The 23,811-nt window shown below is 38.4% G+C and overlaps 1 protein-coding gene across 15 annotated transcripts in view; it reads right to left on the bottom strand.

Annotated features, from left to right (window-relative positions):
- Nucleotides 1–23,811, bottom strand: part of KHDRBS2 (KH RNA binding domain containing, signal transduction associated 2) — a 349,072-nt gene that overhangs the window by 121,393 nt on the left and 203,868 nt on the right. For all 15 annotated transcript variants that reach the window (XR_014953621.1, XR_013339757.2, XR_013339753.2 and 12 more), the window contains exons 5-6: nt 18,349–18,476; nt 15,702–15,897 (exon numbers count right to left, since the gene is read on the bottom strand). Coding sequence is in view for 3 of the 15 variants with exons in the window: in XM_021525682.3 (XP_021381357.2) it covers nt 15,702–15,897; nt 18,349–18,476 (324 nt within the window). In the remaining 12 variants the exon portion in view is untranslated. The remainder of the gene's footprint in view (nt 1–15,701; nt 15,898–18,348; nt 18,477–23,811) is intronic.

The raw sequence follows: 23,811 nt of genomic DNA on the forward strand, positions 1-23,811 counted from the left end.
TCAGTATGAAGCTTTCACAACCCAATTTTCTTTCCCTCTTACTGCAGTTGTAACTTAATAATTTCTTTAAACATACACAAGTTCTAACTCAGATACAGCTGATTTAAATTATCTTCATCCTTAACAGAACAAAGGGCTTCTATCTAAAAGAACCAGGCTCATTTAATATGCTTAGTTATGGTGCTCAGTCCCTAAACTAATGACATTAAGAACCAACTTAACACTAGAGAAAATTCCTACACACAATGGAAACTCTTTCAGTTTGTGTCTCATATTTGTAAACTAGATAAACAACTTTGGAATCTTAGATAAACACAAATAAAATCATAGTACTTCAGAATGGAAGATAGTTGGAATACTCTAGTTTCCTCTATCTTAGTAAAATATATTGTGAATGTTTTAACATTTCATTAAATAACTTAGATTCAACATCCCATTTATTTTCCAAGCTCTTTGTGGGCATTTTTCAGTTCCTATTTAATGGCAAAAGGATCTGATACAATATTTAAGTCTAGATTAGTACCTGTAGTATCTTACAATTTCTAGTTTAATAGGGTTATTAGTCTTACACCTAAAGCACAACGTTTCAAACCATGACACCTGTTATTGTTAAGCAAATAAATTAAAAACATGTTCTGAAATGACCATCACTATGAGACTGGCTCAGTTATCTCCAAGGGATGACTTTATTGCTTTGAGAACTAGACAGATTGTTATGTCCTGAAATTCATGCAGGGAATGGTATTGTGGCTGTAACTCACAAAGGCAACTCAGACAGTGGCCAGCATCCTTTGGAATAATCTTTACATTCCTGTTTTGTTCAATAAGCTTCTTAGCTGAAAGATTACCCATGGTGAGTTTTTTTCAGGAGTGGTAAAGGATGGCTCCTGTGTCTTTGACAGCTGCTTAATAAAATTTAAACAAGGCTTTTTGTTAGGCATTTATCTGTAGTTGTACTCCTCCAAGGACTATAAAGGGCAAGCAACTCAAATCCAAATCCAAAGTCAATTTGTCTTTTGTGATTTGCTTTAGGCACATTTATAGCTAAACTGCTAATCTGAAATCTTGGAAGACCCTGTATCAATTAAAATAAATAAATCAAGTCATCACAGCTGGATTGGACTAACATATCAGCAATTATTACATTTTTTGCTTTGTTTGACAGAGATACCCTGCCCTTGTTGACTGACTCTACTCCAAAATCTTGTTGAAAGAGCAGGTTGGTAGGACAGTCCTTTTCTGCTTGGCACACTATGAAATGTTACTTTGAAGTTTACAGTTTCTATTGCAGCCTCAGCATGTGTGCAGTGAAAGAGATCCCCCCTTCTCTTTACTGCCAGGTACCTACCAGAGTAACATCAGCAACATCTTGGAGCTTCATCCCACAATCTCTCTAATTCCATCCTTAGAAAAAATGTATCTGCTTCACAGTAACTTCCTACTGATTGCATCAGGCTTGAAAATTGTTACTGCTACTCCCAGATGTCAAGGTTTTTAAGCTTATTGCTGAGAAGAATAAGATGACATAGCAACATTTTTGATCATTTGCTGGGTGGCCCGACTAGGAGTATCTCAGGGTACCAAAGCCTGCATCAGCCCACTCAGCAGTAATTTTCTTGGAAATAGCTAAAAATACAACTGTTCAACTAAAAATACAATTCACTTTTCTTATTTTTTCAGAATAGCCACTTTGAATTAACAGTGATTCATTTACAGATTTTTTTTTGCCTTATTACGTTGTTTACACCTCTGAACTCCTCTCAGGAGATGAAATCAGACTTACATGACCACCTGCCAATATAGAATGTGGATATCCCTATCTCCAAGATTCAAATAGATAGTATATATAAATACAGTCTTAAGCACTCTGCTGATTAAACAACCCTGAGAATCCTGCTAGCTTTGTTAATTTGGTTTTCATTTTCTTTACCTCTATTTCTCTTCCTCTCAGTGGATGACCTATGCTACAGCAATATTTGCTTTCTTTTCAGAATTTTTTATAATAACTTTCATATTTTTTTTCCTTAATATGGAAACTGTAAAGCAATCATAAAATTATAGGCTGCATCAGGCAGATGTCAAGAAATAAATAAGCATTAGGTTCAAAATGCTCTGAACTTAGAATCAAACTATATACTTGGATTTTTCATTTTATTTTTCTATGAAGGTCAGCAAATCTAAGGACAGTTTAAAAATACAACCTGAAATAATGAAACTTACAGTGTAAAATTAACCAGCACTTTTAGAAGAGCTAAAGTCTTCTTTACAAAACAAATTATTACATCAGGAGGCATCATTTTGAGAGGATGGAAAATACATGAAAAATTCTTAAAGGCAATGTCCTCCCCAAAATGATGTTCCAGTTTTATATCATAGCTACTCAACACCTAAGTCATACAAATTTGTACATTCATACCTACTGTGGCAACACAGGTACAAAGCTCAAAAGGAAATTGTTCAATGAGATTATCCCCCAAATATGGAGGGAAATGCCTCATGTTACTTAAGCTGGGAAGTTTATTTTAAGAGCTTTCAGCTTTCATTAATTATTTCTACTCTACAAAATGTTAAACAGTTTCTCAGACTTTATTCAGTGACTTCTTTGCTTATCCTCAAATATTCTGATCAAGTATGGATGAGCTGGCATTTTCTAGAGTGGAAAATGTTCTTTGTACCAATTCTCTTCCTCCAACACAAACAACAAATGTACTCTACACAACTACTGAGGTCCTGAGGAAAGAAAGTATAGCCCCTAAAAAAGCAGGGCCTTTCTTTCAAAACAGAATTTTATCTCAACATCCCCTTTCAACAAAGGACTATCAAAACAGTATTGTCTCTTTGCCACAGTGTAGTCCACCTTCCTCTTAGAAAAGTCATAGACTTTGTCAAAATAGGTAAGTAGGATTTCTTTAAAAAAAGCTAAAATAATTTTTCCCCCTCCCCTGTAAGTTTTCTACAAAATTAGTAACATATAAAAAGAATCTCAGTTATTTAGAACCTAAATCCCCTGTTCAGGAATAATTTAAGGACTTAGAATCCTACTTTGTTTGCAAATTTTGTGTAATTTAGGATCTTTTTTTGGATCCAGGATCAAATTTTGGATCCAGGATCAAATTTCTGGATCCTGGATAAACAAAAGAAACATAGAGGAATTGGTGACATCCAAGATAAATACACTTTCTTGAAAGATATAGAGAAAAACTTAGAGAATCAAGAATGGTACCCACAGTGCTGTACTGTTTAGTACCCTTTAGCTGTTCTCTTGGAAAGGATGACAACAGAACATCGAATGACCCTTGATAATTTCCACTTAGGTGCCCTTGTTTGGCTTTCAGGAAGCCAAATCTTGATCCCTCCTGCTCCCAGAACTGAGCCTGCTGTAGTGGAGAGTATGAACATTATTTCTGTAGGCATTCTGCAAGTGTTCGAATATTCTGAAAATAATCTACAAGACTAGAATAAAGGTATTGCCTTCACTTTTTTTTTTTTTTTTTTTTTTTTTAATCCAGGATTTCATTCATCCAAGAGTGTTTCCATTACTTTATTCCCGATTCTCCCAACTCAGGTGGATACCCCTGGACTGCAAAGTATTCTGCCCAAGGAAAACACTCACCTTGATACTGCACTGTTCATGCAAACACAAATAGTTCACAAAATGAAAGGGGTTTCAAGCATTGCAACGGGCTGCCCAGGGAAGTGGCCAAGTCAGTGTCCCTGAAAGAAACAGCTGTTAATGGCACTCAGTGCTATGATTTCATTGACCAGGTGGTGTTTGGTCAAAGATTGCATTCGATGATCCTGGATGTCATCTTTTCCAACCTTAATGATTCTATGATTTTAAGCACTGATTCAGCCATACGGTTCCTGGCTACAGCTGCAAATGTAGTAACCTCACTTGTAAATATACATCACAACTATACACAATAGGACTATGCAAATACAAGACACATCACTTGCATGGGAGATTTTTTACCCCTTAGAAAGTAACAATTGAAACCCGAGTGAAATTAATAAAACTCTACAAAAATTACCTTTTTTCTCCTGCTTTTGCTATGCTTAGCACACACAAGCCACTTTTGTTGCTTTTACAAAAATGGCAACATGTAATAGGCACCTCAAGAGTAATAAATTAGAAAAACTCCAAATGGCTTTTTGGATTTATTTGTTTAGGGTGTTTGCATGAAAGGTGGCCTTGCAAAAAAGTAAAATGGCTGTTCAAAGAAAGTGAAAAATGACCAGAGTTTTGCTGCTTCTAATTTATTTGATAGATGCACTCAGGTTCAACAACTGCATTTCAGTGATTCTCTGGTTTTTTCTTATTTTTATTTTTCTCCTTCTCTGAGCTGCAGTGTCCACACTTAAATTTGGTAAAATTTAACTAGCAATGAAACACAGATACCTTCTGCATCTCCCTTAAAGCCTGATTTACATAAACTTAATTTCCTTGCATTTGTTTATATTTTTTCTTTATTTGCATATCATCTATTAAATGGCGCAGTTGTGCCAAAATACTTGTAAATCTCAATTTCCAAAACTAATTTTCATTTATAAACACTTATTATTTCATTGTTATTTATAGCTAAATAAAACTAAAATAACCTGTTTTCACATATGAATAATTTTGTCAAGAAAAGCAAAGCAAATCAAGACTAATTCAGAATTTTTTTTTCAAACAGGTAATACAAAGGGAATTATCTATTCTTAAAATAAGATTTGTTTCAAAAGAAAGAAGCATGCATCATAATTCTGCATGTCAGTTAAATTGTGCAAGCAGTGTTTGTCCAAAAAGTAAAATGACTGATGGCAACTGGTTGCTAATATAGAAAGAAATACAGTTTGAATTCCAATGTATTTTCTTTTAAATACATTATTGTTTTCAGAAAACTTCCTGCTGCAGCATGTGTGAGGATTGGTATACACATGCAAATTCCTAATAAAGATAAGTTCATGGGCTACATGAAATAATAGAGCTCAACCTTGTGTAAAATGGTGAAGCATCAGACTTGGAGAATTTATTTTTACAGTACCCAAATATTCAGTGTTCAAATGTATACCTGCTTGTTTTGCAGTTTAGTCCCCAGAAAGATTAGCAAGTATTGTACATAATGTGATTTTTTGAGGTTTTCTGGGCAGAAAAAGAAAGGAACTGAGAAAAGGAACTGGGAAAAGTAGCGTGATTATAATACATAGTAAAAACTAAAATATGAAAATAAATATTAAAATACTTAAGTATAGTACATTATTTTATATATTTGCCCCAAATAAGACTCACTTTTGGTATATCTAGTTTGATTTTTTTTTTCTTTTCACTTTAGCTTTCCAAAAATTTGGATGTCAGAAGCTGCAAGGCTGAACAGTTAGAGACAATTATAAGGGACTGGAAAATACAAATAAAAGATAACACAATATGCAGTTCCTAACCTTTAGGCTTTTGTGTCCCCATTTAGACTCAAATAATTTGCATCTGACAGACACTGGGTGATCAAAAGAATTCACGTTAGTATATTATTTAATGGCTTATTATTATCTTCGTTACAGAACCTCACTAACTGACCCAGAAAGAGTTGGAGGATAGTGTATGAACACCAAAGGTACAACTCAAAAACCTTTTCAGGAACTTATACATAACGTTATGTACTTGCACAGATGTACTAATTTTAAGAAATATTTAAATGTGGTTTTATGTTATTGCACAAAGTAGCACAGGGCCATGCTTGGGTCCCTGTTTTCTTATGATCCTGCTATATAAGAAGCATTTATTAATATAATTTCACTGAATAAAGCCCCACTGCACTCTATGATTTCAGATGTGACACTCCACAGATTTTTACACCATAACAAGAGCTACAAAACAACAGTAGGTATCTAGGAGGAACAGCACTTACAGTGATTGTAAAAGCTATTAAAATACAGGCAACTATAATTTCATAATGAAAAGCCAAGTCTGTATGGAGAAAGAACATTTTTCATCTCTAGTCTTTTACTTTATTGTCCTGGAGCTCTTATACTGCATCTCCCTCTTCTAGTGATTGCTGCACTCTCTAAGAGTCCTGTAGGTCAAACTCAAGGTACTGTGTTTCATAACAAAATCAATTTTCACAATGTTTTTGCTGCAGTTTTAAGAGGCACCTTTCATAAAATACAACAGATCAAATTGTTTTAAAAATGAGCATATTTGAGAACTACATTGGTCTACCTATATGACAGAGGTATTCCTACAAATATTCCAGTCACTTTAATACCATCATTGCTAAACCAAAGGAAGAGTGGCCTTTATCCAGACCATCTGACTGCACAAGTAAAACTACTCTTTTAACTTACTCCTTTAGGATACTTGCTAGCATTTTTTTCCTTTCCTATATTTACATTTCTTTCCCCAAATTGTATTGTTGGAAAAGAAAATGAATGCTTTAATTTTTATGTCGCTGATCCTTCAGCTGATTCCTTACATAGCTCCTTATGCATGTGGCTTGCTGCAGAGGAGCTCTGTGCAGCATCTAGTTGTTATTAACAGATGGGCTGGAAGAAATGGACCATGTTTTTCTGTGATGTAGCTACAGATAACTAAGAGATTTGAAGAGTCAGACCTCCTCCTTCCAAAAGCAGCAGGTAACAGGACACTCACATGATGCTGCTGGAGAAGAAGCTGCAGGGTTATCAGCAGATATCCTGAGTTCCAGGCACAGCTTTAGTCAGCTTTGTCTATAACAATATCCACTCAGAGTATTTACATACATTCCTAGATCTATGAAAATAAAAGCTCACATATATACTTGAGCCTTCCTTCAATACCCAGAAAGAGCAGCCATATTGCTTGGGACGTGCTCCTGTGTCATGAGATAATGCATCCAGCACAAACCTTCTTCTTCCTATGTATAACTTAAATTCAGAGCTGCAAATGCAAGGAACACAATAAGGGAAAAAAGATACAGGCATACAAGGCTTCTGCTTGGGCCTTTAATTTTATCAGACACATTTCCTATTCTTCCATTTTCCTGAGTGACCAATAAGTGTATGGATATAGGTGACTGGCTAGAAGACCCATTAGCCAGTGAATGAAACTGAACTGTGGTCTGTAATATTTGTATTTTATTTTAAGTGCAGTTGCTAAAAATGTATCTCCACAGTTTCATGCAAAGGATTTTTGCAAGATGACAGTATCACGAAGGTATCAAACAAAATAACAGATGAATTCTGATGAAAGCTCTTGCAACAGGAAGTGGTTTTTAAATACATGGCCCTAAAATTCCAGTAAAACTCAAATACTATTTTGGAACAACGCATGTACGTTTTCAATTAACATGAAATAGTTCCTAAACTGTGCATTTTACTACATTAATCAAACTCAAATTTTAGCTACCATGAAAATTCTGCATAAGTAATACATAAACTAGAAGTTCTCTGTCATCTGTACAGGGAGTCTATTGATATAAAGGGCACTCTGTATATCTACTTTAATAAAAAGCTACTAATCTGAGTTCACCAAAGGCTAGACTGAAAAGCACAAGAGGCATGCTGAAGGCAATGTTGGTGTGCTAATGTTAAGTGTCATGGTGCCTTACTCTGCAGAGCCCTTCCCAAAAACAGAGCTCAAAGCTTCTGGAGTTGTCTGGCACAGCTGAAGTCTCTGCACTTACTGAGTGCAGAGATGTCTGTCTCCCTGGAAACTGATGAACCTTGAAATCCAAAATTGTTTAGCTTTTTAGTACCTCAGTGGACTACACCTGGTTAAGTAACTTTGAGAATTGAAAGAAGAAATCCAAGGCTTCCTTCTAACTGAGCTGAATTCACATAGTAACTGAACTCTCAATATTTCTAATTAATTTAGACTTGTCCCAAGTCTTGAAGAGCAATTCTTTAAGTTTGTATAAGTTGGTTTAAAAAAACCCAAAACCCATATTTTTTTGCTTTGCAGTCTGTTTGAAAAGGATAACATGGGTGGAGATACAGTCAACTGATACTGTTTAACCTGCAAATGGCTGTAGAGTTATTTTGTACCAATCTAGACTGTTCTCCAGCAAATAAATGAGTGACAAGCTGTGACTGAGCTAAGTGACAGCAGGTATGTATTTTTGGTAACAGGCTCCTGAACAATCACATTCTTCAATGATCAAACAGTGCATTGCATGACACAGACAAATTTGGCTCTGTGAATAACACTGCATGTATTTTTTATGCAGGATCTTATGAATACAACTGCATACACTATGAATATTTAAGGACCATATGCAGGCTGGATCATCAATTGAGAGATGCCCTTCACTGAGATCTCTATATAACAAATATAAATATTTATTACATCGTACTTGTAATAACATCACTTGTAATACTAAAACATGTACAGCTGCATCAGCATTTTCTTTTATATTCTGTCTAGCATAGAAAATAATGCTCATCTGAAAACTTGGTAACTAATGTCAAAGAGAGAATTATTTCTGCCAGGTAAGGACAGCATGAAGGGGATGACAGAAGAACTTATCCTCCACAAAAAATATTTCTGCAACATTAATAAATAAACGTAAGAGTTTTATGTATTTTACTAGTGAAGTCTGTTGAATAACTGTGATTAAGGCAAACAAATCAAAACAAATGAATTCAAATCAAGAAAATAATAAAGTCTGATTTAGACCATGTTATTGATATGTGAGAAATTTACAGCAGTGATGAGTCTGAAAGCAGTATTCACTTTAGTACTGCACTGCTCTCAGGACAATTCTTCTGGTCTCATAAGGCAAGCCCTTTTTACTCAGTCGAAGATTTCTACGAAAAAGATACAAACTTCAGTTTGCACAGATAAGCAAAAAAACTCTAGACTTGCATGTTCCCAGACAATAAAGATTTAGTGCTGGCTGTGGATTCTGCCCTTAGAAAAGCATTAAAAACTTGCCATTACTTTAACTCAGTATTTATGTTGCTGGATTTTTCCACAATGATTATATTTATGCTTTTCTAAGACAATATTATCCAAAATCTGAATAAATCCACTATACCTTCATCTCACAGCATCCTTCTAAACCGCAGTAGGATCCTTCAGATAATATAAATATTATCCTGTTTATCGCTATTGTACTAAAAAGAAAATTTGATTTTTCAAGTCACAGCAGATACAAGCTAAATAGAGCTTAGCACTTTTTCTAAGTGCCTTGGGCATAAATAGCTAATCAATCATATTTAATCAATATGTTGTTCAGCCATGCAGATTCCCATGTCTATAATTCCAGCTTTATTCAAATGATTTTTAGACTCAGTACATTCTTCATTGATTTTTTTTTGTCACCCAGAAAAGGAATAGAAATAGGTAAGTGCTACATACTAAAATTTGGAAATACCAGTTTAGAAAACAAAAAGAAAGTAATCCCTGTTACCTATTTTTATATTCAATAAATTTCACTATTTTAAGGTTTGGAACAACCTTGAAAGTCTTCTTAGTTGTCCAGGCCTCACTCTCATTAACAATGTCCTACTGTGATTATAGGAATGGGCTTCAAAATATAAATTGCTCACTTTAACATATTTATTATAGCAGTGGTACAGGAGAAAACATGCCATGAATAGGAAGTTTAGGTCTTTATATACAGTTTGCATCTACATCCAAGAATGTCAGACAGAATGAAATTAAAAGCACAAAGAATCCCCATTTAAATTATTAACCAAAGCCTCCGTAATCACAATTTCGTAGATTGCAGTCACGTGTAAGTGCTGATTATTCTTTTTAAAATCTTAAAGTGAGACAAAATGCCTCTTATTGTTAGTCTTTTCATTATCTACGTTGGCACTGAATAAGCATGAGCATAGCTGTTTCAGTTTGTTTGAAACTATTGAAAAATGTAAATAACCATTGATCTTTGAATACACAGTTGAATGTGGCATCTGCTTTCATACTAAATTATTTGAAAGGAGAGGAAGAACCACATGACATTAAAAGCACAATCTATCTTATTGTGTGGTTCTTTTCCAGTGACTTTGTAAAAGCACTACTCTCCACTTATTTCAGAGGATAACAAGAATCTGTGTCTGGCTGGTTTAATCAGTGAACCGAGAGGCGAGAGAGAACATTTGCATTTAAAACTGCTCTTTAATCTGGCTGTCTTAGACCTAGGAGCTGTACCAGCTTCACAGTATCTTGACAGACTGGCCTATTCCTTGCAAAAAAATTATATATTTGTTTGTAAAAGCAAAAAGCTCATCTAAGTATTCATATTATGATGAGTAGTGGCTTTCTGAGCAAAAGTCCTCTTTTTTATCAAGGAGTGAAAATGCAAGTGGAGGTAAAATACAAAAGCAATGTGCATTTTAGTCCCAAATGTATTTTGTTTTGGTAATTCTTTCCATCTGGTGTAAGGGAACAAGTGGTAAGTCACTTCAAAACTCACATCAGACCTCCTAGCAAGGCTCACCATAGTTTCTAAAAAAATTTAAAGAAAAATATCATTGGACAGTTCATTACTAGCTTCTGATTCAGAAGGAAAAAATACAGATCTGCAGACAAATGCCCTCCAAAACAGGATCAGAAAGCAATAGTAATTCTGGCTTAGATTTGAATTAAGTACCCTTCCAATATTTAGCTTTAATCTTGAGTGGAAAAGTCTGGATGCTCAGATCAAAATATAATGCACAGAATACTGCCTTTGCCCAGTCAAGTTGCTCTACAAGTTTTGAAGGCCAGGTTAGATGGGGATTTGAGCAACTTGGTCCAGAAAGTTGACCCTGCCCATGGCAGGGGGTTTGGAACTAGATGATCTGTAAAGGTGCCTTCCAACTCAAACTACTCTACAATTCTCTGATTCTATTATTTATTGCCTCAATAGTAGCAGACCTACTCAAGTACTCTTCATCCTGTATAAATCATGAATCTCAATCTGTCATGCCTATTGCCCATTTCACAAGTTGTCAACAAGACCTTAGCCTTTAGAGGACCCTCAGGTCCTACACTGAGCTGCTGTGCAGCAGGTCGGCCCCCAGCCTGTGCTGGTGCCTGGCATTATTCTTCCTCAGGTGCAGGATGCTGCATTTGTCTCTGCTGAGTTTCAGACAGATCTCTGCCCATCTCTCCAGCCTGCCAAGGTACCCCTGAAGGGCTGCACAGCCCTCTGGGGTGTCAGCCACTCCTCCCAACTTTGTGTCATTAGTGAACTTGCAGAGGAGGCCGCTGGTCCTTCATCCAAATCTCTGATGAATACCTTAAACAACACTGAGCTCAACACTGAACCTCGGCAGACACCACCAGTGACAGGCCTCCAACTAGACCCTGTGCCACTGATCACAGCCCTCTGGGGTCTGCCATTCACCAGCTCTCAATCCACCGCCCTGTCTACCCATGTAACCTATTGTGTCTGTGTGGCTGATGCACACTTTTGGCAGTGGGGGAGGGGGCTACAGGGGTGGCTTCTGTGAGAAGATTCCAGAAGACTTTCCCATGTTCATCAGAGCCAATGACAGCCAGATCCAGAACAGAACCAGCACTGGAAAACGCTGGGCCAACCAGAGTTGATAATAACCTTCCTGTGATAACATATTTAAAAAGAAGGAAAAAAAAAGCTACTGCTCAGATGTAATTGTGGCCAGAGAAGAGTGGGGTGAGAGGAACATGTGGGAGGAACAGCTCTGCAGACCCCAAGGTCAGTGCAGAGGGAGGGGCAGGAGGTGCTCCAGGTGCCAGAGCAGAGATTCCCCTGCAGCCCCTGGTGCAGCCCATGGTGAGGCAGCTGTGCCCTGCAGCCCTTGGAGGGCCATGGGGATGCAGAGATCCACCTGCAGCCCTTGGAGGAGCCCCACACTGGAGCAGGTGGATGGCTGAGAGGAAGCTGTAACTCCATGGGAGGCCTGTGCCAGAGCGGCTCCTGGCAGGAATCTGCAGACCTGTGGAGAGAGGATCCCATGCTGGAGCAGCTGTAGAACTCCTTCCTCTGAGCAGCAGCAGAAACAACGTGAGATGAACTGACTGTAACCCCCATTCCCTGTCTCCCTGGGCCTGAGGGCACAGAGCTGGGAAGGAGATGGGGGCACTGGAGGGGAGGCGTTCTTTAGGTCTTATTTTGCTTCTCATTATCTTGTTCTGATTTTGTTGGTAATAAATTCAACTAACATCCCCAAACTCAGTCTGTTTTGCCCTTGATAGTATCACGCACTTTGGTAAGTGATTTCTCTCCCGATTTTTATCTCAACTCATAAACCTTTCATTGTGTTTTCTCTCCCCTGTCCAGTTGCAGAGGGGAGTGACAGAGATGGTTGTGTGGGTGCCTTGCATCCAGCCAGTGCCAACCCACTACAACTATCCTGTCTCAACCCAACAGTTTTCTCACTTTTACACTTCTTTGTCTCTCCTTGACCTCACCAGGGACGTGAGCACCTGTGTGTGGCTCAGTCATTGGCTATGGTTAAAACACAACACCAAATCACAAGCCCTGAACCACCCTTCTGAATTCCAGAAACTGCACAGCAGCTGCCACTTACACTCTAATCCAGATTCATAACCAATGAACTGCTGTTAAAGTGAAGAAAGTTCACATAGTAACTACTTTCCCTTTGCATGCATTTTCTAATGTCAGTACCTCCTCTTCCTGTGGGTAAGAAGCTCCTCTAAGATACTGTCTAGGCTGTACTCAATATAAAGCAAGTTTCAAAGGCAAGTAAAGAAAAAGGCATGAGGTGAGTCACTCCTCCTTCTTGCTCCAGCCCTCTTTTCTGAAAGTTGTTCCAAATGTTTTTCCCTCTGGCTAGGCCTGACATTCAAAATGTTGCACATGAATATATTCACCACAATGATAGGACTTTACTTTTCTTGAGAAACCTTCAGACATCTGCTTTTATGGATTCTCAGAAAGGCCATCAGAAAACCTCAAAGTATTTATATAGTGGATAATCCAAACTTTTAAATGCTTATCCAAACCGATTTGAACAGTTAGATGTTTAAAGGTCAAACAGTCAATACAATCTCTGATTAGTAGTGCTCAGCAAATGGCTAAAGATTTTTTTTCAGGAAATGCTGTCTAAACATTTTTTTAAAAATCTGCTGCAGCCATTTGATTCTATCTCTTGAATTCACTTTCAGAACAACATTCAAGTTACTGTATTTCATTAGAGCAAACAAAAATATAGAATATTGATACTCACAATCACTGACAGTGCATTCATATGTACCACTAATCAAACCAATGGTGCTTGCAAATAGTAGGAAAAAAATGTGAAATAACTGTAATCAAAAACGAAAAATACAAAATCATAAGGAAATTTTAATACACTTGTGGGTTGCTTAGAAGCAGGGACAAAAAGGTAAATTGGATAAATTATTCATTATAAATTAGTTTTTCATCTGTAGGATTAAGGGGAAAAGAACAACAATTACACATGACATTTGTTGCAGGTGCACAAGTAGATTCACTTGCTTTTAGTGTCCAACCAAATATATGATTTATTATATGGTCTGTTTGGGAAGAAAAACTGTGTTGATTACTTTCTGCAAAAATAAAAATATTTTCCCTAAAACATAATTTGCAATATTATATGCAGATATGTGACACTGAACTTTTCGTTCTACCAGCATAGCATCAGAGCTCTAGTTATTATCTCAGACCATAAAATACCAAAATTATATGGATTAAACTTACAAACTTCTATAAAAAAACCAAGAAATTTTCATTGCAAACTCATGATAGCAATCTCATATATTCCTAGCTGTGGAATATAGGTGTGTTGAAAGGACACAGGAGATGGAAGGTCTCCAAAAGATGTGAATTTTGACCTATAAGGCAGCATAGTTTTATGCTGCTATTTAAGGGGGAAAAGACCCACAAACACATATGTTTGTTTTTTTTGGACTCATGTATCACAGATTCAACTGACTATTTTAATTGCGTATATGTTTTGTGCTCCTGAGAGTGTGGGCATTTCAAAAATATGGGGAACTAGCTGAATGCCTTCCTAACCCTGATAATCCAGCTGCCTCAATTTTTCTCTCATTTTGCTTTCCTGTTGCAGATGATAGATAAATATAATTGTTCATAAATAATACAGCTAGGATGAGAACAGTTCTCCCAGCTAGCCGGATGACACCCCTGCCTTTGGATGGGTCCTGGGGTGAAATGGACTGTTCCATCCCACCCCCCAAAAGATGTATGGCTCACCCCACACCTCTGTACCTTCCCCTAAAACATCGAATGTCTGTAACCCCATTGGCGATGCCTTATCCCAACCCACCTAGGAGCCCCTGATAAGGAGGCTTCGAGAGGCCACACGCTCTCTTGGAACTTCCTCCCCTCTTGGAGCTTCCCCTCCCTTGGAGCTTCCCCTCTCCTGAACCCTCCTTTTGTGTCTCCCCTTCCCCACCCTCTCAGGCCCGGCCACGTGCTGCGTCTGGGAGCATGAGGCAGGACCTTCCTGCACCCCCAATAAACCTCTTTCCCCAAGAGCAAACTTCAGAGGTCTCTGCCTCCTTTCATCAACACTGTGCAGGAGCCAGATTATTTTCTACACTTTCCATATATTTAGCATCCAGAAAAAGTGAAAGAAATTTTCCCTAGAAGATGCTTAATACTCTAGGACATTTACTAGTTCTGTAAATGAAAAAAGAAATTACTTCAATTATAATCCTAATCTCACATTACAAGGTTTCTGTATCTGCACAGAAAGGCAGGTCTCATACATTTTGATACTAACAGACAATAATACACTGTCTGTCAAGGATGTGTATACTTAAGAAATTCCATTTCTTAGCAGGACCTTTAGCTCATTCATTAATGGAAACTGTGTTGAGATAAATAATACAGGAGTGAATTTTTCCCCCCTCCTTCCTTCCTGCTGTTGCTCAGTTGTGATTCTTAGAATTAACAGAATGTGCATCCCTGATTTGAGGTGGCCGTGATCTAGTCACTACACTACAAATATACATGGTTGAGTGAAGATTTAACAACAAAGAATAATTTCTGATTCATTTTCCTTTCTTCTGTTATAGGAAGACTATTAATTGAATAAAAGTGTATCTTTCCCTGGGGTAGGATTAGGGAATAGATCGGATGTTCATCTTATTCTTGGACTTGCCATAGCTGGAAAATTCAGACATTGTATTTGATAGCAGTTTCTTCTCTGTTTGGATATCTGTTGTTATGGTGATAGTTCCAGGAGGAAACATTAATGAGGATGACTTGAAAGCTTTGATGTGAACAGCACAATTATTTTTAACACCTCATAAGAAAAGGTGACAGTCAGTTAGTACTGCTCCTGGCTAAAGATGAATCAATGTATCAGCTTTCATGAAAACTACCGGAATTTCTATTTGTTATGTATGTGTATGACGGTGTTGAATACAAATATGTAATAAAAAGGATTTAGAACAACAGCATGACTCCCCCTCCATCTCCTCATTTTCTCAAGAAGGATATAAGCTGTTATTCTTAGGAACTTAGTTACGATAAAAAACTGATTTTAAGTATATAATACAAATTTTAGCAATCTGTATTGCTCTTTTGTGACACCCCGAGAACTATCCAGCATGACCTCTCCTATCCAGAACTAAGCTGTGACCCAATCTACAAACCCACATGGCGAGCACATGCCTGCAGGCGCGCTGCATCGCCCAGACCGTCGTTCACCTGCAGGGGCAAAGCGTTAGAGGCACGGGAGCTGCCGGCCGGCCCGTTCCACGCCGGGGGACCCGCGGTCCGTGGCAGAGCTCGGGCACAGCTGTGACCGAGCCGTGTACTCACGTAGTCGTCGTAGGCCTCGTGCGCGGGCGGCGGGGGCGGCCGGTAGCCGGGCACGGACGGGGCGCCGCGGGCTCGGGGCGTGGGGACGCCCCTGGCCACCGGCGGCGCGGGGAGCGCCCCGCGGGTCACCGGCGCGCCGCGCGGCGCCTGGGCTCCTCGTCCGGGCAGCGGCGGAGGAATGGCACCGCCACGTCCCCTGCGGGGAGCAAAAAGGAACGGTCACTGGCGTGTGCAATGAGGGAAGACGTGCCCCATTTTAAAGGCTCTCATCTTTTTATTACTATTTAAAGCGTCGGGTAACTCTGGGGTTTTGGCAGCTACAATGTCAAGCACTTTTAGGCAACATCTCAGGCAGAACTCATATTAAGGAAAGGCATTATTTTTAAACTACTCAGTGCCTTTTGCACCTGATCCTATTGTTGCTTGTACTAATAAAATTCTGAATCACTGTAATTCACAGTGTTGTAGAATTACTCCAAAGCAGTTCTAGAAGATTAAGAAAATGAGGAACCTCTTCTGTTGCTCTCAATCTATTTTACAAGAGCAGTCATCACTCTCATTTTCATGCTTATTGGTGGGTGAGAGAAATGGACTGGCAGAACATACTGCTGGACTGCACAATGTTGCAAGGCAAAGTAGAGGAAGAATATAAAAGGAAAGGAACAACTTTTCTTCCTGTGTAATTTAGTTCAGCACAAAGGATTGGTAGTGTGGGATTCTACCTTCCCCCACTTCAGAGAGAGAATAGAGCATATTGACAAGCATGGAAAGAGGTTTAGCATCCTCTGGACTATTTATGCTATATCTCCCTTGCTGTACAAATAGTAACTCATAAGAAGCTGTTTAAAAATACTTGTATCTATAGCATATGATGAAGTAGAAGGGGGATAAATCAGGGTAGCAGTCTGTGAGTTTTGTTTCAGAGCAATATGCTTCTGGGTGTGCTGTCTTTTTGGAAGACTGTGAATGCCAGGTATAACAACCCTGCATGACACCACAGTTGTGAATGGAACTCAGATCTTCTGTAGCAGTAGGAATTGTGGCTTGTTGCCTGCTGAGAAAACCAAACCCACTGCATTAGCTTGTGATGTTCATTACTTTATTACAAGTTTCAGTAGCTGATTTTAGACTTGCAGAATCAATGAATGGTTTGTGTTGGAAGGGACCTTCAGAGATCCTCTAGTCAAAATCCCATGTCTTGGGCAGGGACATCTTTTGCTAGATCAAATTGTTAAAGATATATCCAACTTGACCTTAAACACTTCCAGTGATGGAGCACACACAACTTTTTCCAGTGTTTCTTCCCTATGTCCAACCGTTTTTCATTTAAGACTGGCAAAAAGTCTCTCTCTTTCTTATTAGACCCCTTTATGTATGGAATGGCTGCAATGAGGTATCCCTTCTCCGGGCTGAAGAAGCCGGCTCTCTCAGCCTGACTTCATAAGGAGAGGAGCTCCAGACATCTGACCATTTTTGTGGGTCCTCTGGACTTGCTTCAACAGGTTTTTGAAATATTCTTCTGGGATTTTTGCCTGGAAAATGGGGATCTGTGCAACTGATTCAGTCATTTGGGCATTTTGCAGGAATTAGGGGCCAGAACTCCACCAATTAAGCTTTGAACCGAATTTAAAAGCTGCTGGTTTGTTAAAGTGACATTCTGAACTACATTATTAAGTCAAGCTGTTCAGAGATCTTGGATGTAAGGAAGACTGAATCCAGACACTCTTTTAGTAGAAGATGGTCATGAATGCCAGCTGCAAAGAATTCTGTGTAAGTGCATCATACTACCAATTAAAAAGCTCATGTAGGAAAAACTGATGGCAAACTTGATAGACACCCTTAGGGAAAAAACCTCAGAGGTCATAGGAAAGATCAGCCCATTCAATTACCAACAACTCCTTTGTCAGCATAACATAAGGTACCCCATATCCTATTTCCTTCAAAATAGAGTCCATTTTTTAGAACTTATCTGGAAATGACCTCTATGGAAAGAAGACTGGAAACAGGTTAACTTAGATACTTGAGGCAATGAAGTTCTTAAGGGTTCACAGGGAAAAACAAATCTGAGAGAATGTTCTAAGATTTCACATTTGCCTTAATAATAAGCAGTGATATCTGTTATTTAGATATGAAAAAAATACTTGGGCACATTCACATTTCAATGTTTTTAGATTATGCCAACCAGATTCACTTAAAACTGATAACCCATCAACACATAACATATAATGAAGTTTATACATATATAAACCGTATATTTGTATATACAGACAGTATAGTTGTAATATGTATAAAAAGTAATTATTTGGCAAATTAAGTTCCACCTAGACTATGAGGCCTTCTCTGACTACACTATTATTTTGACCAAACATTTTATGCTACTGACCGTATTGCCTTAGTACTAGCATAAAAGTATACTTTTTTAGAAATATCCTTTTCCTGTCTTCATAATCTGCTCTCATTTATTGTCACTCACTGTGCCCTGTAGGTCAGAAAACCTGGAACAATACAGACTACATCAGAGGACAAATATTTTAGTTTACTGATCAGGATATGTATGCAACTGTCTTTTTTTTCTTTTAACAATAGGTTTTTTTATTACTGCTGACACTTTGTAAAGCTATTAACATAATAGCTCAGGTTACCACACCTTGAAGGAGCTGCAGTTGGCACACGGATCCCTCTTCCTCGAATGCCCCGTCCACGTGATGAATCCTCAGAACCATTCAGATACGAAAGTTCTCTCAGCTGCTCCTGGCGAATTTCATCATTATAATCCTGAAATGCAAAAGTTGAAACTTTCTGAAACTTTGTACTTTGGCTGAGCTGGAAAGCCACCCAAACCAGAAATTCTGTGGATTGTATTTTGCCGAATTGTTCAGCATTATCACTGCTATGCTGAAAAATTGTACAAGTGGGAGTGGACAACTACCTATAATATACGGACCGAAAAATGTACATGTATGGGTGGTGAAGATGATCATAAAGAGCATGAACATGCAAAAAAACCCACAAAAGGCATAAACATAAAAAAATGTATCTTTATACAAAATGCAGATGGACTTTTGCATACAGAAGGTACTAATTTCAAATGACTTGTAATTAGACAAAAAAAAGTGCATTTTATTAATTTTTTTTTTTTGCAAAACTTCCCTGCTGATCTTTATGCACTCAAAACACAAATTCTACCTTATTTTGGACATTAGCATGACTGGATGATTTAATTCAATACCAATTACCATCACAGAAAGTAGCATTCACTTATTTTGTATATCCTGAAAAGCGTCAAGTAACAAAGCTATGTTTACTATAAAAAATTATTAAATGAAATAAAATAGTCCCTTTTTAAGTCAACAAGGTATCGACTTCAGCACTGCAATTTCTGTTGGCTCAGTTAACAGAACACCAGAAGAACTCCCTTTTTTCACTGATATAAAATAGAATCACAGACTCATAAAAGAGTTTGGGTTGGAAGGGACATTAAAGATCTAATTCCAAGCCCCCTGACATAGACACTGTGTTGACTTCCTCTTCATTGGAATGCATGATTGGGTGAGGTAATCCTTGAATATTAACTATGTCTCTTGGGTCCCTCTTCCTTCCAGGGCTCTATCCTACTGCACTCCACCGAGCAGTTCCCTGTAGAAACCAAAGCCTGCCCTCCTCAAATTCAGGCCAGACCTCGCTGTGCACTCTCCTCCCTGCTCTAAGGCTCTTGAACTTCATCATTTCATGGTCACTGCAGCCCAGGCTAGCCTTGAGCTTCACTTCCCCACCAGCCCCTCCCTGCTGGTGAGAACAAAGTCCAGCATAGAGCATCACCCCAATGGCTTCTCTAGCACCAGGAGAAGGAAGTTATTCTCAATGTACTCCAGGAATGCTCTTGTCCTGCTGTGTTGCCCCTCCAACAGACCTTGGGGATGTTGAAGTTCCCCACGAGGACCAGGGCTTATGAACCTGAAGCTCATCTTTTCTGTCTATAGAGTGTCTCATCTACTATAATACATAATAATGGACACGTTTGCTTACTTTATGTTAGTCCAAATTTCTTTGTCAGAAATCTCTTTTTTTTAGCTTCCTTCCATTTTATCCAGGCTGATCACTCTACTGAAAGTCCATTGCACAGCCAGCTCACTGGCAGCACAGCTGTGTGACAGCTAATTATTGTTTCAAAACAGAAAGGAGTATTGAATTTCAGCTCTTTTGTCCTTCCATCCCTCCACAGGCAACTGCCATTGACTGTTATGCAAGGACCTGAAAATGCACTACAAGTGACACCTCTTTCAGCCAAGTGGAAGACCAAGTGAATCGTGAGCTCGAACTGAGGCCTTGCTTGTTCCTTCTCCCACCTAAGGAGGTCCAGGAAATCTGTTTTAAGATATGATCCTGATCCTGCTGTGCTCTAAGAGTGTAGGCCTGGTCATAATTTCCTTTATAAATTCTAGAGAGAGTAGCTGTAGAAAAATCAATTACTGAAAATCAGAAAAAAACCCTATTTATACAACATAATGTGTGATAATTGCAGCACAATCATAATTAAAAATAAAATCATCTATTTTATTGAGCAAATCCCTAATTTGATAACAAAATAGATAATGGCTTTCATTTCACACCATGCCCAAATATTTTTGCACATTTTTCTGTCCTTCTAACACTAATAGTTATAAACCAAAGACATCTTCTAAATCAGTGTGCTTTGTAAAATACAGAGGGAAATACAGAATCAGTGAGATCACATTTACAGCAATTGTTGGACCAGGTATCATCTACTGTTGCCCTCTTGATAACATCTGATATTCATACTGGCTTTGCAAGGATTAGGACTTCAAACTTGCTGATTGAGTTTACCCACCAGATTCCACACTGGTACTGAGACCAAACTTCATTAATGTAGGTACATTTTGTAAGAGGAAAATGCAGAGGGGGGGAAGGACCTGCAAGGGACAGAAATTGGAATTTCTGTGTTGCTGCTTTAACCCCCCTCTTTTGGAATATTGCTGTATAAATGAATTCTACTAGAAATTCCCTCAAAGAAACTATTACTCCCGCAGGTAAAAATATAATTTAAAATCTTATTATTGACAAAACAGAATATACAAATCACATTTATAATATACAACAAAATCTGTAAAACTTTACCTTTCTGTTATGCAATGCCCTTAGTTTTAATGTGCAGGTTATTTGCTGCACATTCAGTTAAGAAACTATAATTTGAAATGACAAGGTAAAGACAGCAAAGTACTCCCAAAGGAAAATGCTGGGACAGGTGTCTTAAAAGAGAATGATTTTATTTAAAATATAACTCTATACATATAATTTATTTTACAGGCGCCTTAAGAAACATAGCAATGTTCATAATTTCTAAACCTGAAAACTGAAATTTTCAGCAGAAATTCTCATTTTGCCTCTTCTTTTAAACAGAAACATAACACTGAATTAATCTTTCATACCTACTACAAGTATAGCTAGAGTCAGGGTATCTATCCTGATGAATATTTAATTGCATCTGAGTTCAGAGCCCAGCACATGAGCAAAAATTATGCTGCTGATGTTTCATAGATGCCTAGTCCCAAGAAAGAATATGTGATGTTTCAAGGCATACCTATACTAGACAAAGTACAAGGAAGTAGCTACACACTACAGTAGTATATATTGTTTCAGGGAAAAAAAAACCCAAAAGCAACCTCCTTTTTATGTTAAAACAAGCTCACGTAAAATGTCCTGTACTTCATAGCTTTTCTTAAAGCTTTCTAATGGTCTTATACCAATTCTTACAGCTGATAATCTACATTGACCTATATATTTTGCTCTTGTTTATATCCTTAAAGACATTACTATCTATAAACAGCTTTTTTATTTACTGCTGATAAGGAGGCAATTGACTTGTATCATGATGGTCAGTGTTTACTAACTGTGAACTAACCACCCATGCCCACAACTATTCACCTAAACATACTTCTTGACTTTAGAAATTGAAGGATTTTCAACATCAGGAAAATCATAGACCCAGGGCCAACATAAATTGCCATGTTTATGCAAATGCCTAAAAAACCAAATTACATCCTTAGATAAAACATTAAGGAAAACATCATTATTAATGAAGGTTTGGAGTGATTAATTAGGTTGGTTGCCTTGACTGTTGTAGGAATAAAGGAAACCCATGTACAGGTTTTCCACAGGAAATCAGAGTCCAGCTGGTGCCAGCTCACCCACAGGCCCTTCTGGAAGCACTGAAAGGAGGTGCAGCAAAGAGGGGAAAACACATAAGCTTCTAGGGAACTAAGTAAACCATATTGATTAAAAAAAGTAAAGTATGATGCAAGTTGCAAAACCTGATCTGAATTAACAAGAACATGTAGTGACAAGGGAAGAGAGTTAATAAAGAAATCAAAGGTTAAGGCACAGAAAGACCAAAAGGATTTGGGGAATATGTATCTATCATTAGCATAACAAAGGCTCATAGAAGTCAAGGATAAATCAGTCCCTAAAGGACTGTGATCTCCTGTCCTGATGTACTCTGCCCATTTAAGTTCTATTATAATTCTATTAATAAATATCATTACTCTTATCTGTGACAGCTGAATTTCATTCTTACCAGATAGTTAGGGGAAGAGTAATTTAGGTTACATTCAAACTACCTTAAGAATGCATGAGTTATACATGTCAAATCTAAAATGATAATCACAGTATTTCACACTGACAATTTTGAAGCATGAATAAGGCACACTCTTTCACTGCCATGCATGTAATATCCTCTGAAGCTCTGTGTTGTCAGCATAGAGCATCACACTCCCAGACATATATTTGCCCATCCTGCCACACTCTCTTTCTGTGCTCAGGCAGCAGAAAGGATGAGGAGATGGATTTGGACTCCTGTAGCATTTCTGCACCCTGCCCAGCTCCTCACATCAGCAAAAGAATTCCAGGGCTGTGTATATTTGCACAGATTCACTGAAGCTAGACAATCTCCCCTAAATTCTACTGGTGCTGCCTTGGAGCTATTTTCAGGCAGCTTAAATTCCAATTAGGCTATAATTTCCATGGAGTACATGCTTCAAAAAACTCACAGCCAGAAAATGGGACACAGAAGATACAGTCAATTTTAGGTGGAGCTAGGTGATGGAAATATAGTCCTTTTGTTTTGTTTGGTTTTAGATACATTCTAATATTAGACATGAAAAGAGACACTGTCCACATGCCCTCTTCTGTATATGGGGAAGCACTAAAAAGCACTGTGAAAATAACTGGTGATGAGGAGTTCCTGGAGACTCCCCACTTCTTTGTGTTCTCTGTGTCCTTACAATGGTAAACTGTGCTATACTTCAGCTTCAGAGCATAGTGAGAGCCACTTATCTGGACTCATGGGGTCAGGATCTGCAGCTCAGTGCACTGAAGAGGACAAGAACACTGGAATTTCCACTTTTTAGTTGAGTGCTTTAATATCAGGCTTTTAGAAAAAAATATAGTCCTGGCTGCTCAGTAATCGAAGTACTTGACAAACTAAATCCTGAGTTGAGAACAGATACTTGGCATTTCCTGTCACTTCTTAACATTTTAAAATCCTGTTCTAAGACTCCAGTGCACACAAATAGAAACATATTGAACTTCTTCCAGCACATATCAATAACATTTATCATTGTCAGGTTAGGCAGCTTAGAACAATTGTGCCAGGTAAATTGGATAGCCCTCTCCACCCTAAAATTTGAGTGAGACTGTGCCTGAGGTGGGCATGGAAATTAATTGCTACACCTGAGTCAGGGCAATCCCTGGTAGCAATCCAGGCTGGGGGAACAGATTGAGAGCAGGCCTGATGGGAAGGACCTGGTGGTCCTGGTGGATGAGAGGCTGGCCTGGTAATGTCCACTTGCAGCCCAGAAAGCCAAAGATATCCTGGGCTGACCAAAAGCAGAGTGGTCAGCAGAGTGAGGCAAGGGATTCTGATCTGCTGTGCTCTGGTGAGACCCCACCTACAGTCCTGCATCCATCTCTGGGGACCCAGCACAGGAAGGCCATGGAGCTGCTGGAGTGAGCCCAGAGGATGAATACCAAGATGATCAGAGGGCTGGAGCACCTCTGCTATGAGGAAAGGCTGAGAGCTGCGATAGTTCAGCCT

Source organism: Lonchura striata, chromosome 3, assembly GCF_050655825.1.
Source record: "Lonchura striata isolate lonStrDom1 chromosome 3, ASM5065582v1, whole genome shotgun sequence".
In the NCBI taxonomy this organism is placed as follows: Eukaryota; Metazoa; Chordata; class Aves; order Passeriformes; family Estrildidae; genus Lonchura; species Lonchura striata.